Source organism: Solea senegalensis, linkage group LG1 (assembly GCF_019176455.1).
Source record: "Solea senegalensis isolate Sse05_10M linkage group LG1, IFAPA_SoseM_1, whole genome shotgun sequence".
Lineage (NCBI taxonomy): Eukaryota > Metazoa > Chordata > Actinopteri > Pleuronectiformes > Soleidae > Solea > Solea senegalensis.
The window spans coordinates 36003289-36024093 of NC_058021.1; the positions used below are offsets into that span (position 1 = coordinate 36003289).

Sequence of the window (20805 nt, forward strand, 5' to 3'; positions counted from 1 at the left end):
AGACGAGAAGATGTTTGTTTTTAATATGAACTCGTTTTTTACATCAATAAACAAACAGGAAGTAGAAAGAAAACTCTTTGTGTTGTTTGCATCATCTGACAGGACATGACATCACAGTCATATGGTGAGACAGGAGGTAAGGCACGATGTGAGACAGGATCCAGGTTGAGATGTAGGTGTTGAGACAGGAAGCTGTCTGTCAGGGTTTGATCAGCCAGTCACAGTGAGGATTGACTCTGTGGACGTCCAATAAGATGCATTCTGGATGAAGACGACGCTCACCTGAAAGACAGACAGGTTTACACTGTGTGTGTGATGTCAGCAGTGTGTGTGTGTGTGTGTGTGATGTCATAGACTCACATATGTTCCCTCCAACTTCATACAGACACTGAACAGGACTGATGTGGAGAGAGAGAAAAAAACATCTTTAATCTTTCAAATAAATGTGTGTGTGTGTATGTGTCTGCGTGTGTCTGCATCACCTGTTCTCACACTCAAAGCGTGCAGTGATGTCTTTCGCTCTTGTTCGGTCATCAAGTTGTATCGCCATGGAAACCTTGGTGTGTAAGGGGGCGTGAACCCTGATGACACCTTCACACAGCTCTGTGATCTACACACACACACACACACAGAGTAAATGGTCTGTACTTAAATCTCTTCTTTCATCTTGATGACACTCACTCATTTTTGTGCTTATAATAATATAATTATATTTTTCATATAATCATTAATAAATCTCTACTAAATAAAAATGAATATATTTAAATTAAATGTAATTATGAAATAATATGAGACAAAATAAACAGTTTATTTTTTATTGTGATTAAAGTTGTTACAGTGATGAGATCACACACTCATTTATTATTATTATTATTATTATTGTTGTTATTACTATTATTATCATTATCATTAATAAAGTCATTGTGCCACCTGGCGGAAGTGACGTAGGTCCAGTGCTATGACACTGCGGTGTAATCAGTGTGATGAGAGACACGTGTTTGTTTGTCTCCAGGACGTAAAGAAGACATTTAAACAAGAAGAAGAAGATTTTAACTTAATTAGGAAAACAATTTCCCTCACCCACTCGCACACAGAAAACTAAAAATTAAGCTGCATTGACCCATCCTCCACTACTGAACACAGGGCCACTCCATTCAGTCCAATGTCCCACACTTCCTCAAAAGCTCCCAGATTACAGATCAGTCCTCTATCGTGAGCCTGGCTGAGAGCAGAGCCTTCTGACAGAGCACCGGCTCTGTCCAGCCACACCTGACACCTGGTTCTTGCGGCTCTTCCAGATTGCAAGCTTAGAAGACCAACAAGAAATTGATAAGAACCATTGTCCGTCTTTTTTTAACAGTGTACCTCAACCCAAAAATAAAAATGGAAGCAGAAAACATCTCTTCCAGAGCCTCTACCCACCTGTGCAATCTGTTTGTAGCTATAGCTCTGTGTATGATCCTCCACTGGAGGTCAGCCATCAGGAGGCTTATACAGGAGCCGCCAGCAGCCTTTAGAGGAAGTGTCCGCATCAAGAACCTCAGTCCATTTGGATTCTCTGAGGCCTGCCAAAGAACCAGTTCAGCACTTTCACACAGCTGAGGTACAGCTGGTGATGTAAACCAAACTCCATACAGACGACATGGTGATCAGTAAAACCTACTGGGAGGGTGTAGCACGTGGCAGCTCTATTAATAAAATCAGATGACAGGTAAATCCTATCCAACCTGGCTGCACTGACCACACCTCCTGCAACTCTTACCCAGGTGTATTGTCCATACATTTACTAAGTCGGCCTCTGCTAGAAGCTGTTTTATATCTGCAGCTGACTGAGGGTGCAGCTCTTGACCAGTCCTGTCTACAGGGTCTGTGCAGCATTTCCAACACCATATAATAACCATTCTCATGTTTGACACAGAAAGAAACATCAAGTGATTGTCAATGAGTCTAAAAACATCAGCACCTGTCTTCTAAAAGACAGAACATGTCGGAGTTTAAGGTCTTTACAACCCAAACCCACCGATCTGAACCCACTGGCAAACTTACCGAACCACGTCAGCTCTTTCTCCAGCACCTCATTGGAGACAAATGGAGGAATTCCGTGATCCTTGTAGAAGGAACAGCCAACAGAGACACCTATAGATATTCCTCGCTCAGCACGAGGCCTCTTTCATCTTTAAGCAACACGAGCTAAACGACCTTCCATTAATGTCATCAGCATTTGGACTCCTCAAAGGAGCCACCATCTTCACCAAGCTCGATCTACGTACCGCCTATCATTTAGTTCGTATCAGGGCAGGGGAAGAGTGGAAGACAGTGTTTAACACTCCGTTGAGGCATCATGACTATCTGGTGATGCCATTCTCATTTTCTCCTGTCCGCCAAGTGCTGGAGAGATTGTTGCAGCACCACCTGTGTGTAAAGGCAGAGAAATGTGAGTTCTTGGGATTCATCATTTCACCCGGAGAGATCTGGATGGATCCTGAGAAGGTCCGGGCGGTCCCAAGAAGGTCCAGGTAGTGCGTGAATGGCTGGTTCTGGACTCCAGGAAAGCCATTCAGCATTTCCTGGGGTTCGCAAATTTCCGTTCCATCTCTGCCCCCTTACATTCCCTCACCTCTGTGTTGCAGTCCTTCCAGTGGAACCGAGATGCTGACCGTGCCTTCAGGGAGCTTAAACACCAGTTCACCTCTGTACCCATTCTCCATCACCCCGACACTCACTGTCAGTTCGTGGTGGAAGTGGACGCCTTGGACTCCGGGGTGAGGGCCATCCTGTCTCAGAAGGCGTGTTCGGACCAGAAGGAGAGGAATTACAGTGTGGGGGACAGAGAGCTGCCGGCCATTAAATCTGCGCTTGAGGAATGGACACACTGGCTGGAGGGAGCGGAGCAACGGTTTCTGGTCTGGATGGATCACCACAAGTACCTCCGAGTGGCAAATCGCCTCAAACCCAGGCAGTCCAGATGGTCACTTTTCTTTACCCGTTTTCACTTTGTTGTTTCTTATCGTCCCGGGTTCATGTAATGTCAAGGCTGATGCCCTGTCCAGAGTGTTTGCTGCTCCTGACTCCATCGAGTCTCCTGTCCCCATTCTTCCCCCTTACCTGGTGTTGAGCTCTGTCATCTGGGATGTCGAGGAGCGGGTTAAGCACTCCCATTGCTCTGACACGCCTCCGGCGTCCTGTCCCCCTAACCGTCTCTTTGTCCCAGTGTGTCTCCGTTCTCAGGTGCTTGGTTGGGGGCATGCTTCGAAGTGGTCTTGCCATCCGGGAAAATCATGCACCACTCAGCTTGTGGGTCAGTGCTTCTGGTCCCACATCTCCCTGGATTTCGTCACCGGGTTGCCGCCATCGGAGGGTAAGACCTGCATTCTGACTGTGGTCAATCGATTCTCTAAGATGGTGCACTTCATTCCCCTGGCCAAGATCCTGTCCACTAAGCAGACTGCAGAGGTGATCCTCAGGGAGTTGTTTAAGCTCCATTGGCTGCCGTTGGACATCTTGTCGGACCGTGGCCCATCCGAGGTGTCTCTCCGATGCTTGGTATCTGACACTCTTGCATCGTGGATCAAGGATGCCCACAACTCTGCCAGAGGGTGTGGTTGTCCACCTGGGAGCTCCGTCTGTGTCACCCCTGTAAGAAACTGTCTTCCCGATTCATTGGTTCTCACCTGGTCTGACCTGGTCTGACCTGTTCTGGTCTCACCTGGTCTGTGTGGTTCTTGTCAGTCTTCTTCCTCAGAAGTCGCCTCTTGGCTCTCATCAGTCCAAAGGGTTTCTGATTGGACACCTGGTTCACCTGTCTCACCTGAGACAGCAGGAACTTGGGGACCTAGCGCAGAGGACAGGAAATGATGTCACAGGCAGGCGAGACAGCGCCATCACAGAGACCCGTGTCCTGAGACTCACGGTCCACAGCAGGTCCTGGTGAGTTATCATCAGCTGAACCAAGTGAGCCCCGCCCAGCGCCTCCTCCAGCTCCTCCTGTTGCTTAGCGACAGAGTGCTTGCTGTTGCTGTGACGACAGGTGAACAGGTTTGGTGCCATCACCATGGAGACGTTCCACAGAGACATGCGGTTCTGGTCCTGATAAGAGACCACCTTACGCAGGAAGACCAGCAGGGCCTGTAACCATGGAAACGGATCGAAGTTATTATGTTATTGTGGAAACAGGTGCTGGTGTGTGTGTGTGTGCGCACTGTTTACTTGCAGTGTGTCTCTGTTTTCTTCAGGAAGTAACAAAGTGAGAAGATGAAGAGTCTGAACCTGATGAAGGACAGAGGACACTTCTGAGGAGACAGACCAGACAGACAGGCAGTCAGACAGACAGACAAACAGACAGGCAGACTATCAGGCTCCTATTAGCTGTGTGTGTGTGTGTGTGTCTCACTCAGCACTGCTCTGTAGTAGCTCAGGTGTGTGTGTGTCAGTAAAGGTGTGTCCAATTCTCTGATGAAAAGCTTCAGCAGTCCTGCAGCTTCCACCTGTTTCACTGTTGACCAGTCCATCACTTCTCCACACCTGTCTATCTCTCTGCGCAGGTACTGCAAACAGACAGGTGGGACAGAGACAGACAGACAGGCAGGTGAGACAGAGACAGACAGGCGGACAGACAGACAGACAGACAGTTGAGACAGAGAGAGACACACACAGGTGAGACAGTGAGAAAGAGACAGACAGACAGGCAGGTGAGACAGTGAAACAGAGACAGACAAACATGTGAGACAGTAAGACAAACAGAAAGGCAGGTGAGACAGACAGACAAACAGGTGAGACAGAGAGACAGACAGACAAACAGGTGAGACGGACAGACAGGTGAGACAGACAGGCAGGTGAGACAGAGAGACAGACAGACAAACAGGTGAGACAGACAGACAGGTCAGCGTGTTACCTTTAATCTTGCTGCTGATCCTGAAACCCTCAGAATCCCCTCAGTCTGTAGACCAGTGTGTTCTAAGATAGACAACAACTACACACACATAATAGAAGAAACAGAGAAACACATGGAGACTGAATTTATGCTGAGTCATGTTACAGCGATACAGCGTTGTATTTTAGCCTGGTCTCACCTGGTCTTGGTCTGACCTGACCTGACCTGACCTGACCTGACCTCACCTGACCTCACCTCACCTGGTCTCACCTGGTCTCACCTGCTCTGGTCTGACCTGAGCTGGTCTCACCTAGTCTGGTCTGACCTGAGCTGGTCTAAGCTGGTCTGAGCTGGTCTGACCTGACTTGACCTGGTCTGACCTGGTCTGGTCTGTTCAAAGTTCACCAGGAACAAACAAACATGTTACCATGGTGTTTGTTTGTGATGACAGTTTCTAACTGTAGGAAGAGCCAGAGCCATCTACACAGGGACAGGCGAGGGACAGGCGAGGGATGGCGAGGGACAGACAATGGAAGGCGAGGGACAGACGAGGGACAGGAGAGGGATGGACGGGACAGGCAAGAAACAGACGAGGGACAGGCGAGAAACAGACGAGGGACATGCAAGGGATGGCGAGGGACAGACAAGGGAAAGGTGAGGGACAGACGAGGGATGGCGAGGGACAGACGAAGGACAGGCAAGGGACAGACGAGGGACAGGCGAGGGACAGGTGAGGGACAGACTCACCCTCTGAAAGACGACTGGGACTTTGAGTCCAGGAAATGTTTTCCTGTCGTTGTGTAAAAGTAACTTCAGAGGACGTCCAAACACTCCAGCGTCTGAGACACACACACACACACACACGCACACTGTCTCATTAAAGGGACAGAGCTGCTGCCTTGTGTAGTCAGTGTGTGTCACTGCGGCCTTGTGTGGTCAGTGTGTGTCACTGCTGCCTCCTGTGGTCAGTGTGTGTCACTGCGGTGTTGATGAATGGATGGAGGGACGTGTGTGTGTCTCTCACCCCTCCTCCTGTGGCGAGGTGGGCGTGTCTGTTTGGTTTGAACGCCAAGGGCAAGCAGGAAGGTGGAGAGCTCAATGTGAGCAAAGAAGCCAAGCTGAGTGAGGTCACATGACGACAGGTCATCAGTGCAGGTGAGACCCTGGGAGGGTGAGACAGGTACAAACTGCACACACCCACACACGCACACACACACAAACACACACACACTGAAAGTGTGACTGCTCAGAGAAACCTGACCAGCAGAGGGCGACAGAGCATCAAACTTACCGTGACGACATCACTATTGTCATCACCTTGGAAATGCAGACAGTCCCAACAAGCCCCGTCCTTTTTGTGCTCAGCCACACCCTCTGAGTATGGAGAGTCTCGCAGGAGCCAATCAGCTGACAGAGTGACAGGAGGGGGTAGGCTTAGTGTGTGTTCAGAGTGTTGACCGTCACATCGTAAAGATGGGAGGGAGGGGCGAGCTGTAAACAACAACAACAACAATAAACAAATAGGATGGAGGGGTGAGCGGCAAACAACAACAACAATAAACAAATAAGAGGCAGGGGCGAGCAGTAAACAACAACAACAATAAACAGACAGGAGGGAGGGAAAACAACAACAATAAACACACAGGAGGGAGGGGTGAGCTGTAAACAACAACAACAATAAACACACAGGAGGAAGGGGCAGCTGTAAGCAACAACAACAATAAACGGACAGGAGGGAGGGGTGAGCTGTAATCAACAACAACAACAATATAAAGACAGGAGGGAGGGGTGAGCTGTAAACAACAACAACAACAATAAAACGGACAGGAGGGAGGGGCTGTAAACAACAACAATAAACAGACAGGAGGGAGGGGCGAGCTGTAAACAACAACAACAAATGGATAGGAGGGAGGGGCGAGCTGTACAACAACAACAATAAACAGACAGGAGGGAGGGGCGAGCTGTAAACAACAACAACAATAAACAGACAGGAGGGAGGGGCGAGCTGTAGCATATCACCACGTATCGAATCCAACCTCCACACACACATCACATCTGAATCAAATCAATCAAAAACAACAATATTTCGCTAATATTTTAGAGACACCCTATACATATGACATCATTTATATAATGAGATCATATATATGTAAACATATATATGATCTCATTATATATATGTAAACATAAATATGATCTCATTATATATATGTAAACATATATAATATAGATATATATATAGACCATATATATAGACATATATATTTTTACATATGTCATTATATATGTATACGGTACTGTGCAAAAGTTTCAGGCACCACCAGCTCTGTTGTATTTTCTGTCTGTCAAATTCTGTGATCATGTGAATTGGGAAGTGATGCGACTTAAAGCTGGTCTTATATATTAGCGAGCTGTCAAGAGTTTAACTCATGCAACATGTGTATGTAACGCTCAAGCATGTCTTGAATAAACCTGCAGTAATAGACGTTTTTTACAGCAGATATTTCTTTAAATGAAATAGTAGAACAAACACTGGGTTTACCAGTAACATTAATTACGGTTCCACTCCAGTATTAACAGAGCTGTGTTATTGTTCAAGTGTAAGGGTAGATCATGCTTAATACTTGACACCTGTAGAGGATGTTTTTTTTAATTTTTAAAAGTAAATAATAAACAGACAGACAGACAGGTGAGCAGACAGACAGGTACCTCTGTGAGTGTTGCGGTGAATTGTCTTTGTGGACGTGTGATATCGTCTTGGTGACTCGGAGCGGTGAGAGGAAGGGGAGGAGCCTCTGTCTGCTGAGTCATCCTCTGACTGAGAGAAAATGCTGAGTTACGACTCACTCTGTCTCTCTCTCTCTCTCAGTTTCTGTGTGTCTCACCTGAGTGAAGATGTCTCGGACGTCTCTGGCTGCCTGTTCTTCTTCCTCAGCGTGTCTCACTCTCTCATGTGTCTCTTTCTCTCTCTCTCTCTGTGAGATGGTGAAGTGTGTGTGGAGCTGAGAGCATGTTTGAGGTTTTTTGTAAAAAATTCCTTGAGTTCACTTTTTAGTTGAATGTGGTTTTTGTTTGTCTTGTGTTGTTGAAAAAGTGTGGTTGTGTGTGTGTATGAGAGAGAGTTTGTGTGTGTGTGTGTGTGTGTTTCTTCTAACTCAGCCTCAGTGGTGGATTTTGAGTGTTTACCTCACCTTCATGCCTTTAAGCTGGTGCCCTCAGTGCCGTGCAGTGTGGAGGAAGCTGGCCTGGCTGTGGGTGAGGTGGTGGGATATGCGTCTGTGAAATCGGCCTCTAGGATGAACGGAGTGATCGTTTTGTTTTTAGATACTAAGACTAAGGTTAGGTTCACTCCTGTTCTCCCTCTCGTTAGCCCTGCAGTTAAAGTCGTCATCTTTAACGCTCCTCCGTTCATCAAAAATGAAGGTCGGGTCAGAGAACTGTCCCGCGATGGTCAGATAGTGTCACAGATACAGATAGTGTCACTGGGCTGTAAATCAGCCAAACTAAAGCATGTCGATCACCGTAGACAGGTCTATGTGATCCTGAAAGACCCGACACGTGATCTGAACCTGTCTTTTCCTTTTCAAAGTCGATAATTATTCGAACATGGTATTTGCAACGTCAGAAACCATGAAATGTTTTGGCTGCGGAGAGGAGGGTCAACTGATCCGATCCTGTCCTGGGAGAGGCGAGGCGAAGCCAGGTATCTCACCAGGAAGTCTGGGATGGCAGAAGATGTCCTGGTGTGTTATTGAAAGTCAAAGCAACTTTTGAAAATACTCAGCTCGTGTTTTTAAATGTCTATGCCCCAACCAACGCATTGGAGAGGATGGCATTTTTAAACATTTTAGAAGACACTGTCAAAGACTGCAGTGATAATGATTTAATGTTTTTAGGAGGTGATTTTAACTGCACAGACTCCTTTTTTAGACAGGAATCATTCAGAAGCCCACCCTGCTTCATCCAGCAGGATCACACAGCTCATACAAACACAGTAATCACAGGCAATACACCTGAACTCATTCAAGAGAGAACTTTTTACCATTAGCTTGGCTGGACAACTTTTATTGTTTTACACATCATTTAAATAATTTTAAAAGATGTCATATTCAGTCTGTGGCTGCTCTGTTTTTATTAAAAACATTGGTTTAAAGAGTGCCTATTGGCATTTTAACACTGCTCATTTAAACAACCAGGCTTTTAGAACTGCTTTGAAGTATTTCTGAGAGCAGGCCTGCCTTTCCCAGCACTCAGCAGTGGTGGGATATTAGCAAAGCCCAGATCCAGCAACTTTGCCAACAGTTCACTCACAATGTCACGAGAGACTTAACCCGATCTTTAAAAAATCTGGAGTTTGAGGCAGAAGAACTGCAGTCCTTAACAGAGTAGGGCAGCCAAAAGCCAACCTGCTGGGTGTGTCAGCACAGGGGGCTCTGGTCAGGTCCAGGTTTCTAAATGTGGCTCAGATGGATGCCCCATCCCAATTCTTCTTTGGGATGGAGCAGAAAAATGGACAGAGGAAGATCATTCAGAAACTTTGCTGTCGGTTTCTATAGAAACCTCTTTCGAGTGAATGGTCAGATAATCCAGATGTGCACAGCAGCTTCCTTGCAGGTCTCCCTCAGGTAACTCTAAAGCAAATTTGGAGCTGGGGGCAGTTTTAACGCTGCAGGAGCTGCACAAAACAATGCTGTCTTTGCAGAGTGGCAAAGCACCAGGGATTGACAGTCTTTCTGGCCCATCATAGGTGGTGACCTGCTTTAGGTTGTGTCAGTCTTCAGAGAGGACAGCTCCCTCTGAGCTGCAGGAGGGAAGTCATCACCCTTATAGACCTGCAGCTGATTAAGAATTGGAGGCCAGTGTCGCTGCTGTGCACGGATTATAAAATCCTTTCCAAAGCTCTGGCCCTCAGATTGATGGTGATGGTGTCCATCGTCCACCCTGACCAGACCTATTGTGTTCCCAGCAGGCTGGTGCCCCCTCCCCTCACTGGATGACCTTCACAGTGCTCACTGTGCTAAAAGAGCACAGACCATTGTAAAAGACACTTTCCATCCGGGTCACTCCTTGTTTGAACTGTTACCATCAGGCAGGCGATACAGGACAATCAAATCAAGTACAAACAGACCTAACAACAGTTTCTATCCAACAGCAATAACCGCCATAAAAAACAATCAAACAAAATGAATGGTGGTATGTGTGTTTTCCTGTAGTACGGGAAGGATGTGTTGTCTGTTGATTATTCATTTATTTTACTTTTTAATTTTATTTAATATTTTTTATTTATGCACTAACTGTCTGGCACTTTTTTAATTTCGTTGTACAGGTTACAATGACAATAAAGGACTATACTATACTATACTACTATATGTGTTTGTATATACTGTATGTGTATATATGTTTGATTATATGTATTTGTATATATGTGTATATGTTTGTATATATGTGTATGTGTTTGTATATATGTGTATGTTTGTATATATGAGTATGTATTTGCATATATGTGTATATGTTTGTATGTGTGTATGTGTTTGTATATATGTGTATATATGTGTATATGTTTGTTTATATGAGTATGTGTTTGTATATATGTGTATATGTTTGTATGTGTGTATGTGTTTGTATGTGTGTATGTGTTTGTATATGTGTATATGTTTGTATGTGTGTATGTGTTTGTATGTGCAATTTTTAATTGAAAAAACACAAAAAGTGAGGCTGTCTTATAACGGTAAATAAAGTTGTGTTTTAAAAATCAAATCTCTCTCATGTCTCTCTCTTATGTCTCTCTCTCATGTCTCTCTCTCTGTCTGTCTCTCATGTTTCTCTCTCATGTGTCTCTCTCTCATGTCGCTCTCTCTCTCATGTGTCTCTCTCACATGTGTCTCTCTCTGTCTCTCTCTCTCTCATGTATCTCTCTCTCTCTCTCCCTCTCTCTCTCTGTGTCTCACCTCTGTGAAGATGTCTCGGACGTCTCTGATTGGCTGCCTGTTCTTCTTCCTCAGCGTCTCGTTGTAGTTGTCCAGCCTCCTCCTCACTGTCGCCACCTGCTGGTGAGTCAGTGTGGACATCAGTGCCTCTGCTGGCAGCTCCTCCTCCTCTGAGGAACCCGTCACTAGGGACGATAGCCCCGCCCCTGTCAGCCACGCCTCCTCCATCTCCACCTCTGCAGGTGAACAGAGACATGGAGATGTGAGTCTCACAGACAGGAGGTGTCACTCTGCTGCAGCTTTCACTCACCATCCACACTCTTCCTCTCATCTTCCTCCTCCTCCTCCTCCTCCTCTCCCTCCCTCTCCTCCTTAATGCTATCTACCTCCCTCCAGTAGGTTTCCAATGCAAGATGGCGGGAAGGAGCAGGAACGGAGGACTGGGAGGCGGCGACAGAGGTGGTGGATGGAGACGACAACATCCTGTAAAGAAGGAGATGAAACTGGTCAACCAGTCAGAAGGTCAGAGAGAGGTCACTGAGCCTGTCAGTCAATCAGAAGGAAGTCAGACATAGGTCACTGAGCCTGTCAGTCAATCAGAAGGTCAGACAGAGGTCACTGAGCCTGTCAGTCTATCAGAAGGTCAGACAGAGGTCACTGAGCCTGTCAGCCAATCAGAAGGGAAACAGAGGTCACTGAGCCTATCGGTCAACCAGAAGGTCAGACAGAGGTCACTGAGCCTGTCAGTCAATCAGAAGGTCAGACAGAGGTCACTGAGCCTGTCAGTCTATCAGAAGGTCAGACAGAGGTCACTGAGCCTGTCAGTCAATCAGAAGGTCAGACAGAGGTCACTGAGCCTGTCAGTCAATCAGAAGGTGAAACAGAGGTCACTGAGCCTGTCATTCAACCAGAAGGTCAGACAGAGGTCACTAAGCCTGTCAGCCAATCAGAAGGTCAGACAGAGGTCACTGAGCCTGTAAGTCAATCAGAAGGTGAAACAGAGGTCACTGAGCCTATCGGTCAATCAGAAGGTCAGACAGAGGTCACTGAGCCTGTCAGCCAATCAGAAGGAAGTTTAGTCAACCAGTATCTATTCATTTAAAGTGGAGTTGCTTTATATTTGAGACCAAAGCTCAGAGAGATTCAGTGATTTTAGCTGCTGGTCCTCTGCTGCCTTGTGTGGTCACTTTGTGTCACTGAGGTCAATCTGATCATTGGATTTCAAACACTGAAGTGACAAAATCAGACATTTGAACTTAGTGATGGAGGCAGCAGTGGATCAACAACTTCTGTGAGCTTTGGTGTGAGAGAGTGAGTGTTTATAATCACACGTGATCATGTGACGTAGATAAAGACGCAGTCATGTGACATAGATAAAGACGCGATCATGTGACGCAGATAAAGACACGATCATGTGACGTAGATAAACACTCGGTCATGCGATGTAGTAAAAAAAAAACTTAGTGATGGAGGCAGCAGTGGATCAACAACTTCTGAAAATCACAAATTTTCTCTGTGAGCTTTGGTGTGAGCAGAGCCGGATTAACGCAAAGGCAAACTAGGCACGTGCCTAGGGCCCGATTGGCAGGGGGCCCAGACAGAGGGACAATCAAAACCTAAAAATGACTTGGTCCGCGTTTCAAGACGATTTACGCTCCGCGTCCTGATGACGCGACACTGTCAGGGCGTTCTGAGGACAGTCTGCTCCGATCGACAGCCGCGCAGGTGGGCGGGAGAACCGCAGCGAGTGCATATGTCCGCAGCGAGGTCCGGGCGGGGGTTCGCTGTAAACCACCTTCGTCCCGAGCCCTTCCAAGCCGATCCAGAGTCGGTCGCGGCGCACCACCGGCGGAGGAAATTTCATGTCAAACTTATGTGTGACACTGCACTATAGAAATGACTGAAACGTGACTAAAACTAATAAGCCTTTTAGTCCAAAAGACTAAACAACACTGCACAGTACACCAGAGTAACATCCAGACCAGTGGAGAAAACTGCTGAACAGTCCAGACCAGGAGCTGAGCTGCTGAGTGTTGAATACCAGAAAATGGAAGAGAGGTGATGCTTGTCCATGAAAATAAACCTCTTTACCACGACAGCACAGTTTCTCTTACTGCAAATTTGATTGGTCTTTGAATATTTGATGACTTATTAAACTATTCAATTTAATTAACACATTTAATTAAGATTTTCATTTATCTATCTTTAACATTTATCTTATTTGCTCTGTTTACATAGCAATGCTGACACCTATTGGTGATTTACTGGTACTACTGCCTTAACAATGACACTCGCAATGGATAAGATAAGGATAATTTAATAGCGTTTAATAGAGCCTTGTAGTAATGTATCAAAAAATAGTCTAATAGACTGTTTAATATACGACACATGACTTATTTTGGCATACAAAGAACCAACTCGTAACCAATGACTACGCTATGTAAAATGTGAATTAACTTTTATTAGTAACTTTAGTAAGTTTCAGATTTTAATTCATAAATAACATCGATGGAGGGGGGCCCAAAAAATACAGTCTGCCTAGTATAGTCCATTTATTTAATCCGGCTCTGGGTGTGAGAGAATGAGTGTTTATAAACACACGTAATCATGTGAGGCAGATAAAGACGCGATCATGTGACGTAGATAAAGACGCTGTAATGTGACGTAGATAAAGACGCTGTAATGTGACGTAAATAAAGACACGATCATGTGACGTAGATGAAGACGCGGTCATGTGATCATGTAACATAGATAAAGACGCTGTAATGTGACGTAAATAAAGACGCATCATGTGATAGATGAAGACGCGTCATGTGATCATGTAACATAGATAAAGACGCGATCATGTGAGGCAATTAAAGACACGGTCATGTGATGTATATAAAGAAGCTGTAATGTGACATAGATAAAGACGTGATCATGTGACGTAGATAAAGACGCGATCATGTCACGTAGATAAAGACGCAGTCATGTGACATAGATAAAGACGCGATCATGTGAGGCAATTAAAGACACGGTCATGTGACTTAGATAAAGACGCTGTAATGTGACATAGATAAAGACGCGATCATGTCACGTAGATAAAGACGCAGTCATGTGACATAGATAAAGATGCGATCATGTGACGCAGATAGACACGATCATGTGACGAGATAAAGACGCGATCATGTGAAGCAGATAAAGTCGCGATCACGTGACGTAGACAAAGACGCGATCATGTGACGCAGAAAAAGACCCAATAATGTGACGTAGATGAAGACGTGATCATGTGACGCAGATAAAGACGCAATCACGTGACATAGACAAAGACACGATCATGTGACGATCAGAGGTTTAGCAACAGTTAAAATGTTGTGCTATCGACACTGAGTGAACCTCAGAGCAGAGACAGGGAGACTGAGAGGACAAGATGAAGTCAGATGATCTGCTGTAGCGCCCCCTACGGAGGGAGGGAGAGAAAGAGAGAGAGACCGGGGGAGGGGGGGTGGGCTCAGTCTAATGGGTTTTTGTTCCCAGGGGAACACAGAGTGGAGGTCCCAGGCTAATGCTAGCTGCTGTGTGTGCATTAGGAGGAAATGGATGCTCTCGTCACGTCTAAGTGTTTTCACTCAGGTCCTCAGACAGAAATCTGACCTGGTTATTTCTGCTGCTCATGTTTGAAACACAGGCTGAGATTGTGAGCAGCACAGAATCAGCATCATAATGAATATTATTATTATTGTTGTTATTATTATTATTATTGTTATTATTATCATGATAATAATAATAATAATAATAATACAGGATCAAACTAACTTTAAACTGATCTCAACTAGTCTCTCACTCATGTATCGCAATACTATGTATTATATATGATAAATGTAATGTATACATTTATAAATGTATAATATCAATGAATAAATGAATCTATGAGAACATGAAGAATCAAACTCACCCTCAGTCCTGCTGCTGATCTCTGACTGACACACAGTGGAGGGAGAGGGAGGAGCACAGGGGAAGGGGAGGAGCCTCAGGGACCAATGACGAGAGCTGTGCTGAGAGTAGCATCACTTAACTTTGTGCTAACTACACTGAGCACAAAGATAAAGTCTTTCGTTTTTCATGAGCTGAACTCAAAGATAAAAACAATTTCACCATTTGTCTCAAATATTATACAAATCTGTGTTAATCTGTGTTAATCTGTGTCAGTGAGCAGAGATAATCCACCTCACAGGTGTGGCTGATTATACAGCAGTAATATTACACGATTATGCTGTGTGTGTGTGCGTTTGTTGTGTGTGTGTGTAACATGAGCTGATGGTTGTGGATGAACAAAAATGTTCCTCAGGATCTCGCCACCGTATCTCAGTGCATTCAAATCAATACATGCAACTGTGTTTGTTCATGCCATTGATTTACACAGATTTACACCAATTAACATAGATTTACACAGATTTACACAAATTGACATAAATTTACACAGATTAACATAGATTTACACAGATTAATATATATTTACACAGATTAACATAGATTAACACAGATTAACATAGATTTACACACATTTACACAGATTAACATAGATGTACACATATTAACACAAATTTACACATTTTAACAAAGATGTACACAGATTAACACAGATTTACACAAATTTACACAGTTTAACATAGATGTACACAGATTAACACAGATTAACACAGATTAACACAGATTTACACAGATTAACATAGATTTATACACATTAACACCGATTAATAAAGATTTACACAGGTGAACACAGATGAACACATATTTACACAGATTAACACAGATTAACACAGATATGTGAACAATATTTGAGAGAAATGGTGAAAATGTTTTTATCTTTGGGTTTAGCTCATAGAAAACAAAAGTGTTTATATTTTTGTTCAATGGCTAATTTGAAATAATGTATTGACTTCATGTGTTTCCATGGTGACCACATGGTGGCGCTGCAGGCTGTTTTTAAATCAAATAATATTCAGTCCACAAGAGGGCAGTAATCTGTGCGTATGTGTGTGTGTTGGTGAAATGCATCCTGGGAGTTGTAGTTTACCTTTCATTTGCCCATAATTCACAGCAGGAAAGTAAGAGAGGAGACAACAGGCTGATGGAGTCTGCAGCGTTTCCATGACGACAGGACACCAACTTATTCAGAGGCTGCAGAGCCTCTCTGTTGCCTAGCAACACCCCCCCCCCACACACCCACACCCACACAGAACACTACGCTACTGATGGTCCGGGATCAGAGAGACAGACAGATTTTTGTGTCTTCATCTTCGTCTCTCTCACTCTGTCTGTCTGTCTGTCTCTCTCTCTCTGTCTGTTTCTGTCTGTCTGTCTCTCTGTCACTGCAGTGAATAAAAAGTCTCCTCCTCCACACACACACACACGCACACAGGACGAGTTGAGACGAGGAAACATTTCAACGCTAGATCAGCGAAGAAGACGAAGAGGACGATGATGATGAGGATGTCACTGTGAGAACTAACAAAATATTGTGCATGTGTTTGTGTGTGCATGCATGTGTGCATGCGTGTGCATGTGCGTATGTGTTTTGTGTGTGTGTGGGTGTGGGTGTGCATGCATGCGTGTGTGTGTTCATGTGGGTGTGTGTTTTGTGTGTGTGTGTGCATGTGCGTGTGTGTTTTGTGTGTGTATTGTGGTAACAGAACCACAGACACTCACATGTGACCATGAACCAGCTGATTATTGATCATTGATTGGTCTTTTTAGGTGAAGTGGTGGGCGGGGCTAATCCCGCTTGAGCTGTCTGATTGGAGGGTCGTGATGATCGCAACCGGAGGACTCCTGAGGATCAACGCTCGACGACAGGACTCAGTGAAGACACACAAAACACACACACAAAAGAGAAAGAGGAAAAGAAGGTAACACACACACACACACACACAAAACACACATACAAGAGGAAGAGAAGGTAACACACACACACACACACAAAACACACATACAAGAGGAAGAGAAGGTAACACACGTGCGCACACACACACAAGAGGAAGAGAAGGTAACACAGGAAGTGACATCATAACACACACAACAGTACTGTGTGTGTGTGTGTTATGATGTCACTTCCTGTCTTCCTCAGGAGGAACGAAGTGGTCGTGGTGAAGGCAAAGGTGAAGCTCTGCTCTCTCCCGGGTCTTGTGGCAGTGCTCGGGGTCCTGGTCTTGCTGGTGGGCGTAGTCATGGCAGCCCTTGGCTACTGGCCTCGAAGTGGACTGTTGTTCAGAGCATCACCACAGGAGGGTGCTGCAATGGCATCCACATCATCCATCACCCCAACACCAGCTCTCACTGATGTTCAGGTGAGCACGAGCACGAGGAAGTGCAGTCCTGCCACGTTACACATGTGTTACATTGTAGTGCCTCTACAGGAAGGAGACAAAGGGGCGGGGCTACACAGAGAGGAAGTTGAGAAGGGGGCGGAGCTACACAAGGATGAAGGAGAAGGTACCTTCAATGGGACGACCAGACAGTGGCGAGGATTTCTAGAGGAGTTCCTGTACAGGTAGGTCCTATCTACAAGGTCCATCAGCAGGTTCTGGTGGGGGTTCTGAGGGTCATCAACTCTGTGGTCTGCTTCATGAAGTGGATGAAACCAAATCAAGGGCGGGTGGGAGTTCACCCCAGGGAGGTGGTCCGCCTGGGACCTCATACAAGCCACCACTGCTGAGCTTAATTCTCCCTCTAGGTTCTAAACTTGCTTTGCAGTGACACACAATTATTTATTATATTAACAAACTCTTCATTTTTCATCCATCATTCTATGAAACCTTGTTGTTGTGTGTCTGCATATTAAGAATCATGTAACTGGATGAATCTGGGAACCTTTCACTGAACCCAGTCAGGTGGTCTTCAATACTTACTGTATACATGACCTTGTTCTGGTTCTGGATTTGACTCTTTGTGTATCTGTGGTCATGAAGGTGATGGAAGTCAACTCTATACTTGTCCCTGCAGGTCTTTGTCCTCTGTTGTCCCTGCAGCTCTTTGTCCTCTGATGGTCCCTGCAGATCTATGTCCTCTGATGATCCCTGCAGGTCTTTGTCCACTGATGGTCCCTGCAGGTCTTTGTCCTCTGATGGTTCCTCTGTTGTGTCCCTGCTGGTCTTTGTCCTCTGATTGTCCCTCTGTTGTGTCCCTGCAGGTATCTGTACTCTGATAGGCTGAAGGTCTTGGGTCCTCTCATCATGGGTGTCGGTATCTTCCTCTTCATCTGTGCTAACGCCGTCCTTCATGAGAAGCGGGACCAGAAGACGAAGGTCATCAACCTTCGGGACATTTACTCAACTGTCATCGACCTTCACAGCCACCGCAGACCACGCCCCTCTTCCTCCACAGGTTCTGCCCACCGTCCATTGGCCAATCCCATCAATGGTCTTGTTAACTATGTCCAATCAAAGAGCCTGGAATGTAAACCAAGCTCTTACTCCGCCTCCCTGTTGAGCAGGAGAGAAGGAGGGGAAGAAGAGGGGGGAGGCGGGACTTCATCTAGGTCACAAGCAGGAGATGCAGTGTTCAGTATCTACCAGCCAGATGAGGCTCCTCCCACTGGCTCCTCCTCTTGTAGCTTTACCCTGCCTTCCCTCTCCCCCTGCCTTCCCTCACCGCAGAGAGTGGAGCCTAGCTTCTACACCTTACCTCTCCGCCGCCCGCCTCCTCCCACCCCCCGCAGGACATGCTCAGCTCGTGCCAGGATGGGGCAGGGCTTGAGGGGGGGAAGAGAAGGGGCGGGGGGAGGTGTCAGACAAGTGGACACCTGTCTGTCACCTCTTCTGTGCTCCTCCCCCTCCTTCCAGGATGCACAATCAGCTGTGTCCTGTAGTTCCTTCAGCTTTCATCGGGTGGTGCCAGGAAGCTCTCGGGCCCGCCTCCTTCTGTCCTGCTCCTCTCTCAGCCCCTCACACCTGTCTCTCTCCTCCTCATTGACACTGACCCCGCCCTGCAGGAGGCGGAGCCTACCCACTGGCACGGGTTACAGTAAACTGAGTAACAGAGAGGACCGTTCATTTGAGTCGACCGAGATGACATCATCACAGAGGTCAGAGGAAATTACATCATCACAGAGGTCAGAGGAAATTACATCACACAGAGGGAAGCTGGTGATGATGTCACAGTCTGGTCAGAGGTCAGCTGAGGGAGCCTGTCGACCAATCAGGACCCAACTCACAGAATGACATCACAACACTGGAGTCATGTGATATTTTAATGGCATCACAAAGATTTCTCTGGACCTGGGGCCTGTTTCAGAAAGCAGGTTCAACAAACTCCGAGTTAAACCTTAACTCTAGATTGACCAACTCTGAGTTTTGGGTTTCAGAACAGCTGATCAGCATTAGCTCAATCAACTATGAGTATGTTCACTCTGAGTTCAGTGTGTGTGTTGGGAATGAAAAAAGCCATCATCGATGGAGCTCTGATACTATGATTCACCATGGCAACAGGTAAACAAATGGCGCATTTCCGCTGGCTCTACACGCCTCGCCTCGCCACGGCATGGTTTAAGTAGCGTTTCCACTAGCCTAGTACCTGGTACCAGGTACTATTTTTAGTACCTGCTCAGGCGAAGTTCCAAGCGTGCTTAAAAGCAGGTACTATGCGATGATTGGTCAGACTGCCAGCTGCTGAGTCCCATCACAGGAAGAGACCTCCCACACACAAATCAAGCCAAACAGCGCCGAACTGTAGATCACTTAAAACTACATAACAATCCTAACAACGTGGGTTGATCTCCAACAACTACCAGGGAAACCTCTATATTTAACAGGAGTCTTTTAAAGTGGAGGGGTGTATTTAGGGACAGCGCCGCTTATCGCGAGCCACAGACCACTGCCACTGTAGTCTGTGGAGTAGGAGGCTGTACTCCGGAGACTTGTGGACAGAAATCAAGCCGAACAATGCTGAATTGTAGATAAATTAAAACTACTTAACAATTCTTAAAACGTAGGTTAATCTCCAACAACTACAGAAGTTTGGTGTAAAGTCACTAGTCACTCGCGTGTGTGTGTGTGGGTGTGTGTCACCTATAAAACCAAGTCACCGCATAAAACAAGTCACCGCAGTTTCACTCAGCCATGCAGTGATGACTCCACCCACGTTAAGTCGGTACTTTTTTGTAGTGGAGATGCAGCTGAAATCGTGCCGTGTCGCGCCGAGGCGAGGCGAGTAGAGCCGGTGGAAACGTGCCAAAAGAGCACAGCCTCCATTTTAATCCAGTTGAGCAGAAATATAACACATGTCAGTGACCATGACATTTATGTGAAGAGGAGTCAATAAATGAACACTATTACATTTTATACAGCGTAATCCACTCATTCATCATTTAACAGCCTTTAATTTCATTAATGATGATAAATGCTGCAGTCCTACCATTATATTACATTTGATTTGATATTTATTCAGCTGTAACCTGACGACACACAAACTGAAGATGAGAATATGGATCAAACAGAGAAAACATAGTTTACTTATGGACCTATCATTATAAAAGTGTCCATGTTCAAACTGACTCACTTGTTTGACTCTATTTTACATTAAAACATTTTGAACAACACTATTTCATGATTATATTTCCACGTGTAAACACAGTCACTGAAATGCTGTCAAACATTAAGATTTCGTCTGCAGCGAGATTCTAAAAGTCACTTACTTAAACTACAGTGAAGTTAAAGTGTTTCCATCTGCATCAGCTATAATCTCTTTCGTGATGTGATCTATGACAGGAACATTTCAACTACAGTACCAGAGAGAGTGTCTACAGTGATTAGCCTACAGTAACTCAGAGTCTTAATGTGCACACACGCGTTGTCACAGTGTTGGTGTCGGGGGGCCTCAACCCCCTTAATGAGACATGAGCTCCCCTGGGTGTCTCTAAAATACTGGCAAAATATTGTTTTTTGATTGATTTGTACGGAGCCCCGGACATAAAATGGTCCGGGCCTCCGGACTATACTTATTACTATACTGAGTATAGTAAAATTTTGTCAA

At 45.6% G+C, this 20805-nt stretch overlaps 2 protein-coding genes across 3 annotated transcripts; one reads left to right on the plus strand and one right to left on the minus strand.

Annotated features, from left to right (window-relative positions):
- Positions 1 to 64: 64 nt before the first annotated feature.
- On the minus strand, positions 65 to 11315 carry arhgap28 (Rho GTPase activating protein 28). 2 transcript variants are annotated; one of them, XM_044039181.1, is made up of 14 exons: positions 11108 to 11315; positions 10819 to 11033; positions 7580 to 7688; positions 6162 to 6361; positions 5895 to 6057; positions 5618 to 5709; positions 4892 to 4969; positions 4391 to 4544; positions 4207 to 4289; positions 3910 to 4125; positions 3707 to 3832; positions 493 to 610; positions 361 to 398; positions 65 to 282 (listed from the first exon to the last, which is right to left on the minus strand). In XM_044039181.1, the coding sequence occupies exons 1-14, from the start codon at positions 11277 to 11279 to the stop codon at positions 211 to 213; spliced, it is 1836 nt and encodes a 611-aa protein (XP_043895116.1). In that variant the 5' UTR covers positions 11280 to 11315; the 3' UTR covers positions 65 to 210. The 2 variants fall into 2 exon arrangements, with proteins under 2 accessions (XP_043895116.1, XP_043895108.1); XM_044039173.1 differs by having other exon boundaries at positions 483 to 610.
- Positions 11316 to 16146: 4831 nt separating this feature from the next.
- On the plus strand, positions 16147 to 19346 carry LOC122776499 (transmembrane protein 200C-like). Its single transcript, XM_044037084.1, has 5 exons — positions 16147 to 16277; positions 16534 to 16685; positions 16904 to 17123; positions 17193 to 17326; positions 17966 to 19346. Exons 2-5 carry the CDS (start codon positions 16588 to 16590, stop codon positions 18993 to 18995), a joined length of 1482 nt encoding a protein of 493 aa, XP_043893019.1. The 5' UTR covers positions 16147 to 16277; positions 16534 to 16587; the 3' UTR covers positions 18996 to 19346.
- Positions 19347 to 20805: the final 1459 nt, after the last annotated feature.